Here is an 18,493-nt window from a genome sequence, read left to right on the forward strand (position 1 = left end):
TCTACAATAATAAATCTACGTGTGCGCCAGCTTCATGTCCAATTGCATATTGGCTAACCTCACTTTGTGTGGATATGCGTAAACAAGTTATTAACCTCTCAGATTTTAGCAACTTCGCTGAAATATTGAAATTAAACGAAATTAACGGGAAATAATTAAACATAAAAAAATATTTTATACAAAAATTGACATTTTTCATTATTTATGTACACAAATCCGAAGTGTGTACATATTGAAAATGTAGTCATACCTTTGGGTGTGTATTGGTGGATTAGTCATTTCGCTGTCACATAGCAACAATAAACCAAGGTTAGTAAAAAATGTCGATGATTTTTTAACTGCACTTTTAGAAATATGTATGCACATACGTGGTTTTAAATAAGATTTCTGCCTTAATAAAATATATGGGGACTAAGGTGCGTTTCATAATCATAAGACACCATTGGTATACAATTTTTGAACTACCATAAGCTCGCTTTTACTTTCCGGATTAGCAGTTATAGACTTAAGACTTCCATTAAATGAAGCGACAGCTCACTCTAATTTGTAGAACCGATATCTTTTTCCAAGAAGCTGTACTTTTGCTAACCTTTTCGGCGTTTCATAATGATAAGACAGTATTCGAAACTAAGCTTCTGAATAGATAGAAGGTGCAATCAGCAGTTGTTTTGGATGACTTTAATTATAATTTTATTCAATTTAACCTAAATGACGAGGGGTTCAATATTATCACAAGAGGAGCGTGGAAAAATTTTGGCCTACAAGGATTCAGGCTTGTTGTTGTTGTTGTAGCAGTAACTTTGCCCTGTCAGTGTAGTGTAATCACCGGTCGTCTTCGTCTAGCTCATCTAACGGTAGGACAACCAGTTGTTTCGACGGGTTGGGTCCAGAGGGAGAGGGGTGTTAGATGAGTGGGTTTGATGGGGCATGTGAAAAGGTGGTTAGTGTCGTGCGGGGTGCCTTCACATGCTAGGCATATGTTTAGTATGTCGGGGTCGATTCTGGATAAGTAGGAGTTTAACCTGCTACAGTATTCAGAACGTAATTGTGCCAAGGTTACGCGGGACTCTCGGGAAAGTTGGAGCTCTTCGTCAGCGATTGGTGGTGGTTGAACTCCAATAACAGCATTCGGGGGTCGGGAGCTTGAGAAGGTGGTGAGGGTCTCCCGATGAATGTCGTTTATGGCCTGTCTGTACACTGTAAGATCCAGTAGCTGTCTGTCTGTTTTGTCTTGGATCTCGTCCGCGTAGTTGAAGAAATGCCTCTTGACGTGCCTGGGAGGTGGCTCTTGCTCAAGCAAGTGTCTGCACGGGTGAGGCCTGCGGTAACATCCTAGCAGAAACTGCTTACTAAGCAGTTTGTTATGCTCCTTAACAGGCAGCATAAGGGCCTCATCGTGTAGGTGTTGTATCGGTGACATCATAAGACATCCTGTCGCGGTCCTTGTCAATCAAGTTAATTACAAAAGAAAAAATAGGTAGAAGTCGTTGTGTTATCCGGAATTTTTCACTATCAAGTCGAGAACAGGGAGAAATTATAAGAAAAGCTTCTAACTCGACTAAGTCTTGCGCCAACTTGGCCGCTGTTGTTGAAAATAAAGTTTCAAAATAACAGTTTGGCGCACATTACACAGAGGTGCAATCATTTAAAATGAGCAAAAAGAAAAAGAATGGAACCTTGATGGACCCGATGGTTTTTTAAATTATTGAAGAGATTTGCGCAAGAGCCCTCTCTTATTCTCCAAGCGCAACTTCGGTGGAGGTTCTGTTATGGTTTGGGGTGCATTTAAATCGAAAGCAACACAGTTTATATCATCACGAAAGAATAGTGGGGACTACAAAAACGTTTTGGAAAATAGCCTCTTTCCTTTTATTCAGGATAATCGGGCAGTGCCCTTCGTTTTTCAAGCAAGACAACGCCTGAATCCACGTAAGAAGGGAAACAAGGCAGTATTAGACCGATTCTTCCACAAAAACTATGGGCTGGCCGGCGTGTTCTCCGGATCTAAGCTCAATAGAAAACATTTGGGGTATATTAGACAGAAGAGTTTACGCTAACAATCGCCATTTTGACAACACCAACGAGCTTAAAGCGGCAATTAAGGCAGAATGGGCTTCTCTAGATGTAAATTTACTTAAAAAGTTAGCAGAATCGATAAAAAAAGGTTATTTTGTGTTGCTGAAGCAAATGGTGCTTCCACAGAATACTAAAATATTCTAAACGACAGAAAAAAAACCAGAAAAACTATACTTTTGTTAAACGATCACTTTAATTAAACAGTGTCTTATCATTTTAAAACGCCTGCAAATACGTTTTTGCTAAAATTTTTCTTTAATGTTAAAAAAACTTTTAAATTCTGTAATGAAATAGATAACTTTTGTTACTTTAATCGATGTGTACAATTTTTATTTTCCTCTGAAATCTATAAATTAAAATACTTTGAAAATACAGGGGTGTCCTATGATTATAAAACGGACCTTATAATTTCAGCACTAAAACACTAACCTAGGTAACATTTAACTGTATTTTCACTCTTGGTTTTACATTACCGGAACGACCCGGGTTTATGCACAGCCAAGGACTGCAGCCGAATGGTTTGGTGCGTGACTACCATTCGGAATTCACAGAGAGAATGTAGGTTCGAATCTCGGAGAAACACCAAAATTAAGAAACAGTTTTCTTAATAGCGGTCGCCTCTCGGCAGGCAATGGCAAACCTCCGAGTGTATTTCTGCCATGAAAAAGCTCTTTTTAAAAAATATCTGCCGTTCGGAATCGGCTTGAAACTGTAGGTCCCTCCATTTGTGGAACAACATCAAGACGCACACCACTAATAGGAGGAGGAGCTCGGCCAAACACCCAAAAAGGGTGTACGCGCCAATTATACATATATATATAGGCATGGGTATTAGCGCCTTATCCGGTTGGAGATCGAGCGTTGTACCGGTTCGAGCAAGTTAATCCGCCTTGCAGTTTCCTGCGAAATGATTGGCAAACTCCGAGTTTATCGGAGTAAGCCCCTCCACCTACTTTGTTGTCTAGTTTTGAGCCATCTGTGTAGATGTTTATATCATTTTTACAAATACTGTGGCTTAACTTATGAAGAATATGAGGATAGCAATGTATCAGGCCGCCGTAGCCGAATGGGTTGGTGCGTGATTACCATTCGGAATTCACAGAGAAATCGTTGGTTCGAATATCGGTGAAAGCAAAATTAATAAAAAAAAAACATTTTTCTAATAGCGGTCGCCCCTCGGCAGGCAATGGCAAACCTCCGAGTGAATTTCTGCCATGAAAAAGCTTCTCATAAAAATATCTGCCGTTCGGAGTCGGCTTGAAACTGTAGGTCTCTCCATAACATCAAGACGCACACCACAAATAGGAGGAGGAGCTCGGCCAAACACCTAACAGAAGTGTACGCGCCAATTATTTATTTTATTTTTTCAATGTATCAGAAGATGAGCTGTTAGAAGATGAATATAGTTCATCAGATGAACCAATCGATTCAGATGACGACGATCTGCCTTTGAACACTTTAACATGCAAGTCAAATATAGTGACGTTGTCAAAATCGATATTACGTGGGAAAGATATACACAAATGGTCGACTATAAAACCTTGATCCCTAGAATACGATTTTCACATAGCAATGGGCGATTTTTTTGCCTCCCCACAAATCGACCCGGCCTACTCTGCAGTATTTTCAGATGTTCATAACTAATGAAATTATCAACGAAATAGTTCAATGGACAAATGTGGAGATAGCTAATCGAAAATAAATTTCACTTGCCATTACCAGTGAGCTGCAAAGGAAACAAACTTCCCAACAGGAATTATCATCTCTTATAGGAATATTAGTTTTAACTGCTGTTAAGAAGGACCAACATCTATTAGCAGATGATATTTAAAAAAAAGCAAATTCCAACCTCATTCCAAAAAGCCGTACTAGTTTTTTTATTCAAAAAAGGGGTTCCATATCTCACCTCAAATTATAGAGGCCTCTCCCCGCTTGATACTTTGTACAAAACCTTTACTGGACTTCTTTTAACACGCATGGGCGAATGTGAACAAAATAATTAGTGAATTTTAAGCAGGTTTTCGGAGAGGATACCCAACAATATATAATCTTTTTAACCTGACTTCAATTATACATCTAAACTTCAAGGCTAAGAAGAAAACTTTTGCATTTTTTGTTGACTTCTCATGTGCATTCGATACAATGTCGCGAGATGTCAAGCGGCCAATTGCAGCGAGTCGATTTAGTTAAAGGATGTGCAAAAACGATGTGGGGTGGGAGTTTTGTTAGTGTGATTGCACATGCGATGATGTAGTTCACCAACTCCTTTTTCGAGTGATGTTGACTTTGTTGCAACCACCCCTGTGTCTTTTGACTTTTTGTCATTCGGAAATTGATTATGACATTTATACTTGTCACTCATCTACATAGTTACTCGCCAGAGCCCTTGTCCACACGTCCATCCGCAGTGTGGCGTGTGAATGCAAGCAACCAACCAACCCTACTTGCCACAATGGATGTTTTGTGTGTTTTTCTGTAAATTTTGCGATGGTTATGTGTGATGGGGTGCTTGTGTGGGCCAACGGCGGTGTCAAATCAAATAATTTTAAGCATAATCAAAAACGATATCAACAACCAAACTGAAAATAGAAATAAAGTTGAGTTTGTGATGGGGAGAATTCTATTATGGGTCACTTTGTATTTGAATAGACTGGGTGAAGAGGCGACGTAATTAGGTAAGCTTATTAAAAGGGATAACTGAAAATTATCCAAACTTAAACGGATTCCCAAATGTTATTATAATCAACCAACCGGATTTTCCACAATTTAGAGCTTAGTTGTTAAAGAAAAATACAAAATATTTCCGCCTCATCCTGCGATATTGAAATTGTCATGGATTAATTGCTTTATGCCTAGTAAATATCTCCTTTTTTTAATATAATTATTACAACATGCAACAGTTGATGAGTGGCCTGTAGAGGGTTGAAAAACTAGAGGGGAAAAAAACCTGACAGTAAAGACAAAACCTATAGCAATAGAACCGTGAGAAAAACTAAAAAAAAACAAAAAAAAAACCGTATGAAAGCGCCGAGACGTACGCCACACTTAACACACTCGGTTAAATACCCGAGAAAGGATATATGCGCCAACTACACGAGCATTTGTCTACTTTTCCCAGTATCACCCACAGGTGCGAGGAGTTTAAAATAACTATTTTTTAATCCAAAGTGAGTCTATATACAAGGTGAAGTCCAAAGTAAACAAGACTGAGCTAAAATAGAAACGACAAGAGCTTTGTTCTGATAACTTCGAATTTATTTATTAAAGGCCCATTGATACACTGTTGTGCGCGATCTAAAAGTTTTTCGAAAGAGTGTTTCAGGTCATTGACCGGAATGTCCTTTAGGATGTCGGTACAAGCCTTTTGGATGGCATCAACGAACGCAAAACATGTTCCTTTAATGGCCAAATGCAATTTTCCGAATAGGTAGAAGTCACAGGGAGCTATATCAGGTGAATACGGTGAGTGATTGATGGTTAAAATGCGATTCCTAGACAAAAAGTCAGTCGCAAGAGTGGATCGATGAGATGGTGCATTATCATGCAATAAACGCTAAGATTCCTCCTTCTCGGTATTCAGGGCAAATTCGACGAATTCGACGAATGCGATGCAACAAACGCTTCAAAACGCCAAGATAGAAAATTGCTTTAACGGTTTGGCCCGTTGGCATGAACTCCTTAGAATCGTAAAAACAAATGAGCATCGACTTAATTTTTGACATCTCCAAACGCGATTTTTTGGGTAGTCGCTCATCTGGGGCTTCCCCACTTTGATGCTTAGTTTCAGGTTCATGTTGGAAACTCCACGTTTCATCACCAGTTACAATATTGTAAAGAAAGCTCCCGTATTTTCTCACCTCTTCAATGAGGTCTTTTGAATGTTGAATTTTTAGCAATTTTTGGCTCTCAGTTAAATTGTGCGGAATGAAACGCTCACAGACTTTTCGTAAGCCCAAATGATCAGTTAACATGCGATAAATCGATGTTTTGGAGATATTCAACTCCGATTCCCTGAATTTCAACGATGATTTCGGTTCACTTTTGATAAATTTACGAACAATTTCGATGGAGTTTTCGGTGATTACTTATATTGGTCGCCCCGTATGTTCATTGATATTTATGACCTAACAACCATCTTGGCACTGTGTAAACCACTTATGAACTCTGGCACAAGATAGACAATCATCGCCATAAACTTTTTTCATCAATTCAAATGTTTCGGTAAACGTTTTACCGATTTTAAAACCCAAATTTATATTAGCGCTTTGTTTGAAACTCCCTTTTGTACCGATGACACAAACATACTGACACTTTAGACGCAATAACTTCGCTTCCACTGAACCTAGCTTTCACTGGAAGTCAGCTAGGGAAGTAACTTCTAACTCATTATAAAGATAGCGCCATCAAAAGCATTTTAATGACGTCAGTCTTGCTTATTTTGGGCTTCACCTTGTATTTGGCGCTTACACCATTTTTGGGTGTTTGGCCGAGCTCTTCCTTTTATATGTGGGAGGAGCGTCTTGATGTTGTTTCACAAATGGAGCGACCTACAGTTTCAAGCCGACTCCGAACGGCAAATGATTTTTTTATGGGGAGCTTTTTCATGGCAGAAATACACTCGGAGGTTTGCCATTGCCTACCGAGGGGCGACCGCTATTAGAAAAAGACTCTATCTTCATTTTGGTGTTTCACCGACATGCGAACCTACGTTCTCTCTGAATTCCGAATAGTAGTCACGCACCAAACCATTCGGCTACGGCGGCCGATACCCTTCGTAAAATTGTCTGCTTAAAATTTTCGTGGATTACTTCAACCTCTAATTGCCTCTTTAACAAACTTTCATCATAGTTGTCTTGAGAATTTCTCAAAATTGTCCATTCACTTGCCAGAAAAAAGGAAACTTTCATAAAATATGCTTCCTGATCATGTAATTATTACAAATTATTGTGAAGGGTCACATAGATAAAGACGCGCATAGAATTTATTATTACCGAAACATGTGAAAAATGTTTAATTTTGTTCAGAAAAACTTTTCCTGTCTGCTTCATTATTTTCCGGCGGTGACGAGTATACTCGACATAAGCAGAGTAAAATGTTTCTGCCTGTAAAAGTAGGCAATTACTCGTATGACTAAAAATCAAACGTTGCGTGTTGATTTTTTAGAAAAAATATATTTTTATTCGTTGCTAACAATATGAATTAGTCTGATTAACTAATATTTTCATTAGATAAGTATCCAAACAATTTTCATAAAAATAAAGGGTTGGTTTTGTAAGATGACGAAATATCGAAGTGCTTCCCACAATTCTATAAAAACTCAAAAGGTTTACTTTCTCTACCTACAGCCGTCCATACTAGAATTATTTTTATTCTCTTTTTCTGATTCATTGTATTCTCCATCTTCATCACTGCTCTCTGTCGAATTCAACTTGGTCACTGCTTTTTGCACCTTCATCACTTCTCTCATCAGAAGACGACAAAATTATCATTATTTTGCGTTGTTCTCTGTTTTAAACACTTACCACCATCACTATCATAATATGTAATTCATACGGTAGGGATTTTAAAATTATGTATTTCACAATTTTATTCCTCAAAGGCATAAAGGTACTTACTATTACTTTTCCTGTCAATAAATCCACAGGACTTTCGTTCTCTCAAATATGACACCACATAATCAACTGAGAAATGCGTACGAAATGCTTTTTTATTTGAAAAAAAAGTCGTTTTGTAACGGTACTTCACCAGAATTTGTTATTTCAGCTTAATACAAGCTATTGTGTATTGAAATAAATATGGTTGCCAGACTAACATATATTATGTATATTGTAAAATGTACAATTTTGAAAAGATCATTATTTGCCCTTTTTCAGGGGAACAAATTAAAGTTGATGCCAATGGGATTTTTTTTTTATATTCACGACGATTTTCGTTTTGCTCTGACGAGTATTCTCGACATAAACAATTGAAGGGTTAATACGGCTCTTAGCAATCATATGTGAAAAATCACCACCATAAGCACGTCCCCAAGTCAAAACTAACAAATTTGTTGAGAACGTCGAGATAGTCGATGCATCGATGTTGAAGGTTGTTTAGCAACATTTTGCGCTACAGCAGCAGTATTTTCAACAGAACAGTTTCTTGAAACTTTTTCACCAACGTTTGAATTGTCGGCTCATAAGGACGATTACTTTCACCAAACAAATCACGAATTTTGCGATATGATGTTCTTAACCCTTTCTTCTTCTTCTTCTTTTTAATTGGCGCGATAACCGCTTACGCGATTTTGGCCGAGTTTAACAAAGCGCGCCAGTCGTTTCTTTCTCGTGCTAACCGGCGCCAATTGGACACACCAAGTGAAGCCAAGTCCTTCTCCACGTGATCTTTCCAACGCAGAGGAGGCCTTCCTCTTCATCTGCTACCACCAGCTGGTACCGCGTCGAATACTCTTAAGGGGGTAGTATGGTTAATTCGGTGTAAAGCAAGCATATTTTTCGAAATTTTTTTTGTCGACACAGTTGATTTATTCAAAATTTTAAAATTACTTCATTATAAAGTCATATTTAAAGAATATTGTGTGAAATTTTCATTGATTTTTATGAAGAAATGAGTTGGTGGCAGCGAATCTTCGCGGACGTCTCATAAAAAAGTTTTATTGCGGTGTCCCTCAGAACTCATTACTGGATCAACTAAAATCAAAAAACCAAATTGATTTCATCAGCTAATAAAGTTTCGCAGGTAACAACGTCGAATTTTTTTTTTTTTTTTTTTTTTTTTTTAAATTTTTTAAAGCGCTTTGAAGTCAAAACACCGATTTTTCATAAAAAAAACTTGAAAACTTTGTTGTTTTAAAATATGACAAAATTTAAAAAAAAAAAAACTCGACGTCATTACCTCGTGAATAAAGGAAAGAAACAAAAAAACCAAATTTGAAAAGAATCGGTGCAGTAGATATGAATCTACAGTGGACACCGACCGTAAAAAAGGCAAGTGTGAGAAAAACGCGTTTAAAGATTTTCGGCAGCGTGAAATCCGGTTGGAGAGGTAGATACTTAATCCTTTGTGTCTTTGTCAATTTTACTCTAATGCACTTCAAACTTTCACACAATAATCTTAAGATGTTATAGAATAATTAAAAAAAAAAAAAACAAAAATGAAAAAAAAAAAAATACCATACTACCCCCTTAAAGCCGGAACGTTTGTATCCATTCGGACGACGTGACCCAGCCAACGTAGCCGCTGGATCTTTATTCGCTGCACTATGTCTATGTCGTCGTAAAGCTCATACAGCTCATCATTCCATCGCCTGCGATATTCGCCGTTGCCAACGTGCAAAGGTTCAAAAATCTTGCGCAGAATCTTTCTCTCAAACCCTCCAAGCGTCGCTTCATCGGATGTTGTCATCGTCCACGCTTCTGCGCCATACGTTAGGACGGGCATGATGAGAGCCTTGTAGAGTGTTAGTTTTGTTCGTCGAGACTTGCTACTTAGTTGCCTACTTAGTCCAAAGCAGCACTTGTTGGCAAGACAGATTCTACGTTGGATTTCCAGGCTGACATTGGTATCGGTGCTTATGTTGGTTCCTAAATAAACGAAGTCTTTTACAACCTCGAAATCATAGCTGTCACCAGTGACGTGGGTGTTGATACGCGAGTGCGCCGACTGTTTGTTTGAAGACAGGAGGTACTTCGTTTTGTCCTCGTTCACCACCAGACCCATTGCAATTTTTACCATAGATTTTTTGACTTTGAAAATTGTTAGCTAATATAGCATCCATGATAAGTCAGATATGTTGTATGTGATTAGATATTTACGAGATGTGTCGCTTTTCACTTCAACAGTGTTTTTGTTTTGCTTTTTGATTACGGATGACGGGTTTGAAATGCTTAACGTATCATCAAAGTTGCGTCGCAGCAGAGGGATGGGACTAAAAAACTCCACCTTGTTTGGAACCGTCACACACAACTTGCAGAGCTGTCGTTAGTTGTACCAATGCTAGGTGCTTACACCGATGTTGAACAAAGTTAATTGAATAAAGTTGCGAACCGTAAAATCAAATAATCCATCGAAACAGTGATCTCCATTAGCTGACTAGAAATGTTTGAGAATTTGTATATACAGTATAATCTCGATAATTCGGACAATTAAATACCAGAGGTTGTCCGAAATATCGAATTTTCCGGATTATCGAGTAGGTAAAAAATTTAATAGAAATCAGTAGATCAGTAATTAAATGAAATAAACTTTTATTTAATCTTAAATTGATTAATATTCAATGAGTTATATTTACATATATTAGTTTTATTCGGCCGTAAAATAATTCAATATATTCGTTTGCCGCAATTTTGTTTCATTTCTCTTTCTGAAGGCAATATTTCTGAGACTCACAAGTTTTAAAATGTCTCCGGATGCAAATTCATGTTCCTCTGCATATTTAATACAACTATCAAATGCGACAATAGCTTGAGAGTGCGAAATTTTAGCACACGTTCATCCACATTTTTCCAAGCAATAGACGATAAAAAAAACCACATCTTTTAATGTAAAGTTTTTTAAAGATTCTGGGAGATTGATCGTTAGGCTGGACAAAAGTAGAGACAAAAAACTCTTCCGATAGTTTGTCTTTACAATTCGGATAGCATTTTGGTCCATTGGCTGTATAAGAGCCGTGCAGTTTGGTGGTAAAAACATAACATATATGTCCTTATCGACATCCGACAGTGATTGGGGATGGCAAGTTGCATTGTCGAGCAGTAAAATGGCTTTGGCTGGTAAATTCTTTTCCTTTAAGTAACGCTTTACTTCTTTAACGATTGAGTTTTCAAACCAATTTTTAAAGATTTGCTCTGTCATCCAAGCATTTTTGGTATGGGAGTACCCAAGCGGAAGGTTTTTGGCTTTCCCTATCATGAACAATGGAAGTTTATGTTCTCCGGTTGCATTACAGCAAACTAGAAGTGTTACTCTTTCTTTTCCAATTTTGCGCCCGGGTGCGGATTTTTCATTATGTAATGCAAGGGTTTTTTCTGGAAGTTTTCTCCAAAACAAAGCAGTCTCATCTGCATTATAAACCTGATCATACGTAATGCCCATTTCTGCAATTTTCTTTCGCAATTTTTCAATAAAGGGTAGCACAGCAGTAGAATCATTGGAAAGTTTTTCGCCAGATATTTTTAAGAATTTAATTCAATATCAGGAGCGAAAATTACTAAACCAACCATTACTAGCCACAAATTCCACACTTTGTCCGTAAATTTGGGAACATAATTGTTTGGCCTTTTCTTTGATGATTTCCGAGGAAATCGGTGCATTGTTTCGTCTTGCGTTCACAAACCATTTATAAAAGTGGTCTTCCATCTTTTCAAACTCCGCAGGTCGCATAGTTTTACGCTTTCCAAGGCCACATTCTGTTCTAGCAATGTAACTGCAAAATATAATCAAAGGAGTGTAAGCTCTTCTTACAAAATGTTTTCGTTTTTTACCTATCAATCTTTAATTTACTTGATTTTATGTCCAAAATTGTAGATTTACCTACATTGTATTGCGCAGCTAGCTGTCGAATTGACTGTCCTTCACTTAGTTTCTTAAGAACTTCTTTTTCTGGTGTATCGTTAAAAACGTAAGTTTTTTCTTAGCTGCTGGTGCCATAGTTAAATTTATGCAGTCCACAGTTAAAGAAATTATGGAGTTAATGTTTGAAATTAGCTACTGAACTACACGTTACGCAAATATGCTTATGAATATGAACTAGGAGGCTGACGAGCACTTAAACGCACTATTCACGCAAAGTAGTTAGCAGGGGAGTCCCCTTTATAAAATAAAATAAAAAATAACGGAATTCCTTTTTATTTCAGCATATTCACTGGAAAATAAAGAAGTGTCCGAATTTTAGAGGTACATGAATACGTGGTGTCCGGATTACAGAGACTTCAATAGAACACGTTTTGGTGTTCGGATTACCGCGCTGTCCGAATTATCAAGTGTCCGAATTACCAAGATTAGACTGTACTAGAACTATGCTATTTTTGGTGGCACGCTGGTAAAACCTACTTACAATGAAAGAAATAAGCATATTTTGAAATATATGGATGCACTTTATTATTTCATAATGGATGTATGTATTGATTATGTATGTATTAGCTCAAGGAAAACACTTGACGCAGTAATGGTACAATTTTTCAATAAACTTAATTAGAAGGTAAATTTTACTCGCAAATACGTACACACGCACCCACATACTCGTATGCGCATATGCACTGAGATAAATCATTGAGTTTTGTGTATATGTAAGTAAATACAGATTTATTCAATATTAAGGTTCGATATCTACTTGCATACATACATACACACATACGTACCATGTATATGTTTGCATTTTAAATAAATAATTATTGTCTCATACCTAAGTAAACTTGTATGTGCTTATAGTTAAATATCTATTGCAGTCGCATGCGCATACACACACACACACACATGTACATGTATGTATATATATAGAGAAATATATGTATATATATATACGTGCGTATATATGTATGCGCAATCCTGCAAATGGGCTTACCTGGAATACACTAAGTTCCTTGAAATTGTTTTCTTTTTATATTTAATTTTTTATTTTAAACATTTATAATTATATTAACAGTTTTTTATATATAATTCTTTTGTTTTTGTGCAGATCATGCGTAAGTTCAGAAAATTTAGTTGACCTTAAGTACCGCAAATATATTTATGTATATACAAAGAGGTGGAGAACGGAAAACTATTTTTCGCTTAATTACAAAATTTATAATTTCATTTTTATCAACATTTACATGTATGTATGAATCAACTAAAACAAATAGAATGCATAAAATTAGCAGTAAAATGTTTTGAAAAATTGCATTTCCCAAAGTTGTAAGTAACTAAATACACACACAGGCATATGCATGTATGTGTTTAAATTAAAAACATTCGAATTGGCTTGAATAATAACGTATTTCTACATACATATACATACATATATTTACACATTAACACATGCGTTTGCATTTCTTGTTTGCTTTTACTTCATTTTTTATTACTATAATTTTAATAATTAACTTTGGCATGCATATTAAGTCATGATTATATCGATAATTGATTTGTGACCACATATTTTACATATTTTTTATATTACATACATACTTAAGAGAAAATCGCGCGCCTTCAAAAGCACCTTTATCTACATACAACTATTTTCTAATAGATTATCCAAAAATGTTCCTTTTTTTTCAATTCAAATATTTCCATCTACAGAGATTCAAGTCGAATACTGCACGTTTCATAACTTTGCTTTAAATGTTAAATTTTCATATATAATTTTTGTTGTGTTTTTTTCAAAAGTTTTCATTCGCCTACTCCTCTTGCTGCACACTCTGCACTTCGCGCTGCTTCAAAAGCACTTGTAATACCACTCCCACTGCTTTCGCGCTTGCCACATTTCATTCTATCAAATGGCTGCCTCCTGCTGCAAGTTCTCCTTGTTCTTCTGCAACAGCAGCAACGAATTGGGCGATGCCACCGACATTGGCATGAGTCCAGCATTGGGACTGGGGCTATCGTTGGCTTCGGGGTGTCTTAATTTATTCTTGCAATAGTATTGCTTGTGCGCCAAATAAGTTTTCAAATAGTTGAAGGAGATGTCGCAAGTTTGACAGTATTTTTGGTTCGCGGCAGCGGTGGTATTCTCGTCGGTGGCAGCATTGAGTGGTGGTGGTGGTCCAATGGATGGTGAGCTTAGTGCTGGTAGTGGTGTGGTTGCTGGTAGTGATGATTCGCCTCCAATTTCTAACGGTTCGGTTTTTATATGTGGCATTTGTTCCTCATTCAAGCTATTTAGAGGTGGTGGTGCCGTCAAGGTGGAAGCCAATATTCTTGAGTTGTTGTTGTCTAATATTTGTGCTGAATTTGGTAGACTTGCATTGGCAGCCTGCTCGAGTGGTTCCGTTTTTATGGTGAAATTTCTGAAGAAATTCAAAAATATTTAATATAATATTGGAAATTATAGATATTAATTAATTAATTAGAAGTGAGTGGAGGGCTCCGAATAAACCAAGACCAAAAAACTAGGTCGTTTTTAGTCAAAAAAGAAAGCGATGCTCACGGTTTTTATGCATTAAAACGGTGTTGTCCATCAAGAATTTTTGTCAGATAATAAGGACTATAATTTGGGCGGGTGCTATGAGACATTTTCACGAAGTTTTCACGACAGTCGGTTCTACGTTACCGAAACGACCCCGGCCAAGGACTGTCACTCCAGCAGCATTCCCTATATGTAAATATGGATAATGTTTATGCTGCTACAACAACAACAAGACATTTTCACGAAGCATTCCACCAAAAAAGAAATGATTTGTGGGAAAACAACTAGTGAATTTTGCACTATGATAACGCACCGTCGCGCAGTGCCATCATTATCAGTGTATATAATATTTGACCAAGAACGAAACGAAAACCATACAACAGCCATCGATATGGCACATGTATCATATTACAGGGTCCGGCACTCGAAGTGTAACCAACTTCAGATCGCTCGCGCAGCTGATGCACGAACATCGGCTATCTATAGGGTGGGCCACGTAAAATTTGCTTTTTGAATCGGCTATAAAAAAAAAACTAATCAATATTTTTTCAAACTTTTGTCAAACATTGTCATTTATTAATGAAAAATAATATCGTTCAAATGACTGCCACGACTGGCTTTACAGTAGGCCATTCAATCAACCCAATTTTTAGGCACGTTTTCGATTGTTTGGGCTCCAATTTCATGAATGGCAACTTCGACTTCGTGTTTAAAGCATCAATCGTCTCTGGATGGTTCGCATAGCATTTCTCCTTAACGGCTCCCCACAAAAAATAGTCCAACGGGCTTAAATCACAGCTCCGAGGCGGCCAATTGATATCGGAATTTCGGCTGATTATTCGGTTTTCAAAAACGGTAGCCAAAAGTTCGAGTGTAACTTTGGCAGTGTGACAAACCTGTCGAAACCAAATATCATCCATGTCATCCTCTTAAATTTTTTGAAACAAAAACTCGTTGAGCATGTCACGGTAACGCTCGCCATTTACTGTAACCGCGGCTCCTTGCTAATTTTCGAAAAAAATGGCCCGATGGTGCCGCCAGACCAAAAACCGCACCAAACAGTGACTCGTTTTGGATGCATTTGCTTCCCTACAGTAACGCGTGGATTTTCTGAGCCCCAAATCCGGCAATTTTGCTTATTGACGTAGCCACCGATGTGAAAATCAGAAAAGAAGAAGCAGACTCACCACTTTGGAAATAGGTTTTCAATATTTCCCAAATTTGTTCAAGCGTATAGCGTCCCATTTCGTAAATCTCAAACCTTTGAGTAAATTATGAACACATTTGACATGTCATTTGTGTTACCATTCTCAAAAAAATAGGTGGTTCAAAAAGCAAACACTACATGGCCCACTCTCAAGAATCCTACCTAACATAGGTGGTCCTAAGTCAACTAGAAGGAATTTGCTTGCAAATGTGGCCACTTCAGTTCTTCTGTACGCAGCCCCAGTTTGGGCAGATGCGGCGGAACTGAAGGATAACAAAAGGAAGCTATTGTCTGTATATAGGCTAAGTGCCCTAAGGGCATGTTGCGGCTACATGCATGCCGTCTAAGTTGACGGTATCTATGAAAGATTCCCCCTTCGTTAACAAAAAAACAAAAAAAAAAACCCTGTATTTATTAGTTGGCTAAATGGCAGTCCAGAGTATTGTTTACAAGCGCGCGGAAGCATTTTGCCGAGAGTAAACGCGAAAATGATAATCAGTAATGGATTTCGAACGTAATGGTGTGATTGGATTATATTTGGCTGAAAACTCACAACCAGCGATTGTTCGTGAGCTTGACCACCTTAAAGTAAATAAGGTTTTTGTTTCTCGCACCATTACTCGTTATAATGTATTATTGGATTCGCGAAACGTCATGTAGGTGATCATCAAAAGACTGCAACGTCACGTGAAATGGTTAAAAAAGCGAAGAAGCTATTTGAGCGAAATCCCAAACGAAGTACCAATCAAATGGCGAAAGAACTGAAAGTATCTGACCGTAGCATCCGCCGCATATTCAAAAATCAAATCAATCTCAAAGTCAAGCCTAACAAGATCCAAAAGGCACATGATCTCAAACCAAAGCAGCAACAAGTCAGACTTGAGAAAGGGAAAGGGTTGTTTCGCTTGGTTGAAAGCGGTAAATTTTCGCACATTGCGTTTTCTGACGAGAAAATTTTTCGAATTGTGTAATTTGTAAACTCCCAAAACAAACTGTAACCGCAGATGGGCGCTCTCCAATCGTTTTCATCGAGCTTGGCGTTAAGGTAAATGCGAAATATTATCGGGAAACTATTCTGGAAGTTGCTTGGAAGCCGTGGACAGGCAAACATTTCGGTGGCATACCATGGACGTTTCAACAGGACTCGGCACCGTTTCACAAAGCTCGAGTGAACGAAGAATGGCTAAAAAACAACGTTCCGAACTTCATAACGTCCGTATAATGACTCTTATATTCATCAGACGCCATTTTGGAGAGCAAGGTCCGAACTAAACGATTCACTCTGAAAAAAGCCATTGTACGCGAGTGGACCAAATAACTACAAGTTACATTCGAACAGCTAGCGATTCGTTGCTGGATCGTCTCACGGTCTCATAGTCAAGGCGAAAGGTGGTCATATCGAGCAAAAGTAAATTGATTCTTAACTTTGTATTATTTTCACACATTTTTTACTTTGAATTGAATAAAAGTAATGTTCCCAACTGAATTTATGGATTTTTTATTGTAATTGGTTACACTTCGAGTGCATTACGCTGGGATAAGCTTTAGCTGAAAAAAAACTAGTGGAAGAGCAATTGGTCTTATTTGGGACTTAAATTTAACATCAAGTCGATCAGAACTGAAGGAATAACTGGTAAATTCATTTGGCTAAACTCGTCTAAGATTACAAAAACGCTTTTTATTTTTTGCCACATCTTGAATACTCACCCATTCTCGCCATTCAAACATGCCCCATCGCTGGCATCTAAATCATTAGCTTCAGGTGAAATCGATGGTGAGTTGATGTTGATATGAGGATGTACAAGTTTCATATGACGCAGCTAGACAGGAGAGAAAATACACTTTTTTAATCTGAATGCTTTTTTCTCACTTCTTTTGTAGAAACTTACCACATTGCCCTTGTAGGAGGAAGAGTAATTGCACAAATCGCAATTGTATATTTGCTGCTGCTGTTGTTGTTGCTGCTGCTGTTGCTGTTGCTGTGCTTGAAGTTGCAACTGCTGTTGCTGTTGTTGTACAGCAGCTATTTGTTGTGCTAATTGCTCTTGGTTTAGCGTAGAGGCAATGCTGGGAATTTCCATGCCCTCATCCTCCAGTATGCAAGTCATGTACTGCTCCTCATTGATGTCGGTCGCCTTCTTATCGAAATGCATACGAATGTGTGTGCGCATACCGCTGAAAATAAAGTAGACTACTACGTTAGACTCAAACTAACTATAATATAGAGCGTTGAATAACTATGGCACAGCGACTTATTGGCAAGTTTTGACAATTTATTGATTTCTTATTGAATTTAAATAATTTTTTTAACGAAAATATAGTTCATTTTCCTACAAAAATCATACAAATCCTAGCCGGAAACTTTGTGCAAATTAAGCAAAAAAAAAAAAAAAAAAATAAATAAATTTTCATCAAAATTTCACACACGGGTTTATAGCTAATTAAATTTTGGTACATAAAGTGCAATTTTGAAGTGACTCAAGATTAAATAGTGAGCACCCAGGTCTGGCCAGACTGACTTTTTCGACTTTGGACGTACATTTAACATATTTCTATTGTAGCTAACAACTTAAGCTTCCAGGTAGCTTAAATGGTCCCGCTGGTCTAGAATTTTCAAAGAATCGATTTTCTTTTTGATATTTCGAAAGTATAGCCATTTAAGAATAAACTGTCAAATTTGTGGAAGGATATTCATAGTATTTTCGATTCTACAGCCGTTTTGGTAGGTAGAGTCAGATTCGTCACGCGACCACTCTCAAAACTTTGAACTCAATTATCTCAAAACTACTTTTCTCGGCCTCAAAACTATTCAACCGAATCGTCTGAAATTTTATTATGTTGCTCACAACATCAATGGCTATCGCCGGTACTCGAATCATATTATTATTTCAATTATTTGGTATTTTTTGATTAAAAAACTGAAAAAAACCCTATTTTTAGAATATCAAATTCAAAACCGCGCCATTTTGTCAATTTTTTTTATTTTTATTCTAGTACGAGACATAGCTACAGTCATACTGATTAATAAACCGTCCAGGTCCAATTTTTTGGGAAGGTCAATTTCAGCGCCATTTTTAAAATTATTAAAAGTAAATTTTTTTTTTAATTTT

At 37.3% G+C, this 18,493-nt stretch overlaps 1 protein-coding gene across 1 annotated transcript in view; it reads right to left on the bottom strand.

The window, feature by feature from the left end:
• Nucleotides 1-12,167: 12,167 nt before the first annotated feature.
• LOC128864554 (zinc finger protein ush) overlaps nucleotides 12,168-18,493 on the bottom strand; it is an 89,967-nt gene continuing 83,641 nt past the window's right edge. Inside the window, exons 10-12 of the mRNA XM_054104275.1 lie at nucleotides 17,273-17,558; nucleotides 17,091-17,203; nucleotides 12,168-14,057 (exon numbers count right to left, since the gene is read on the bottom strand). Coding sequence (XP_053960250.1) covers nucleotides 13,544-14,057; nucleotides 17,091-17,203; nucleotides 17,273-17,558 — 913 coding nt within the window. The 3' untranslated portion in view covers nucleotides 12,168-13,543. The remainder of the gene's footprint in view (nucleotides 14,058-17,090; nucleotides 17,204-17,272; nucleotides 17,559-18,493) is intronic.

Source organism: Anastrepha ludens, chromosome 5, assembly GCF_028408465.1.
Source record: "Anastrepha ludens isolate Willacy chromosome 5, idAnaLude1.1, whole genome shotgun sequence".
NCBI lineage: Eukaryota > Metazoa > Arthropoda > Insecta > Diptera > Tephritidae > Anastrepha > Anastrepha ludens.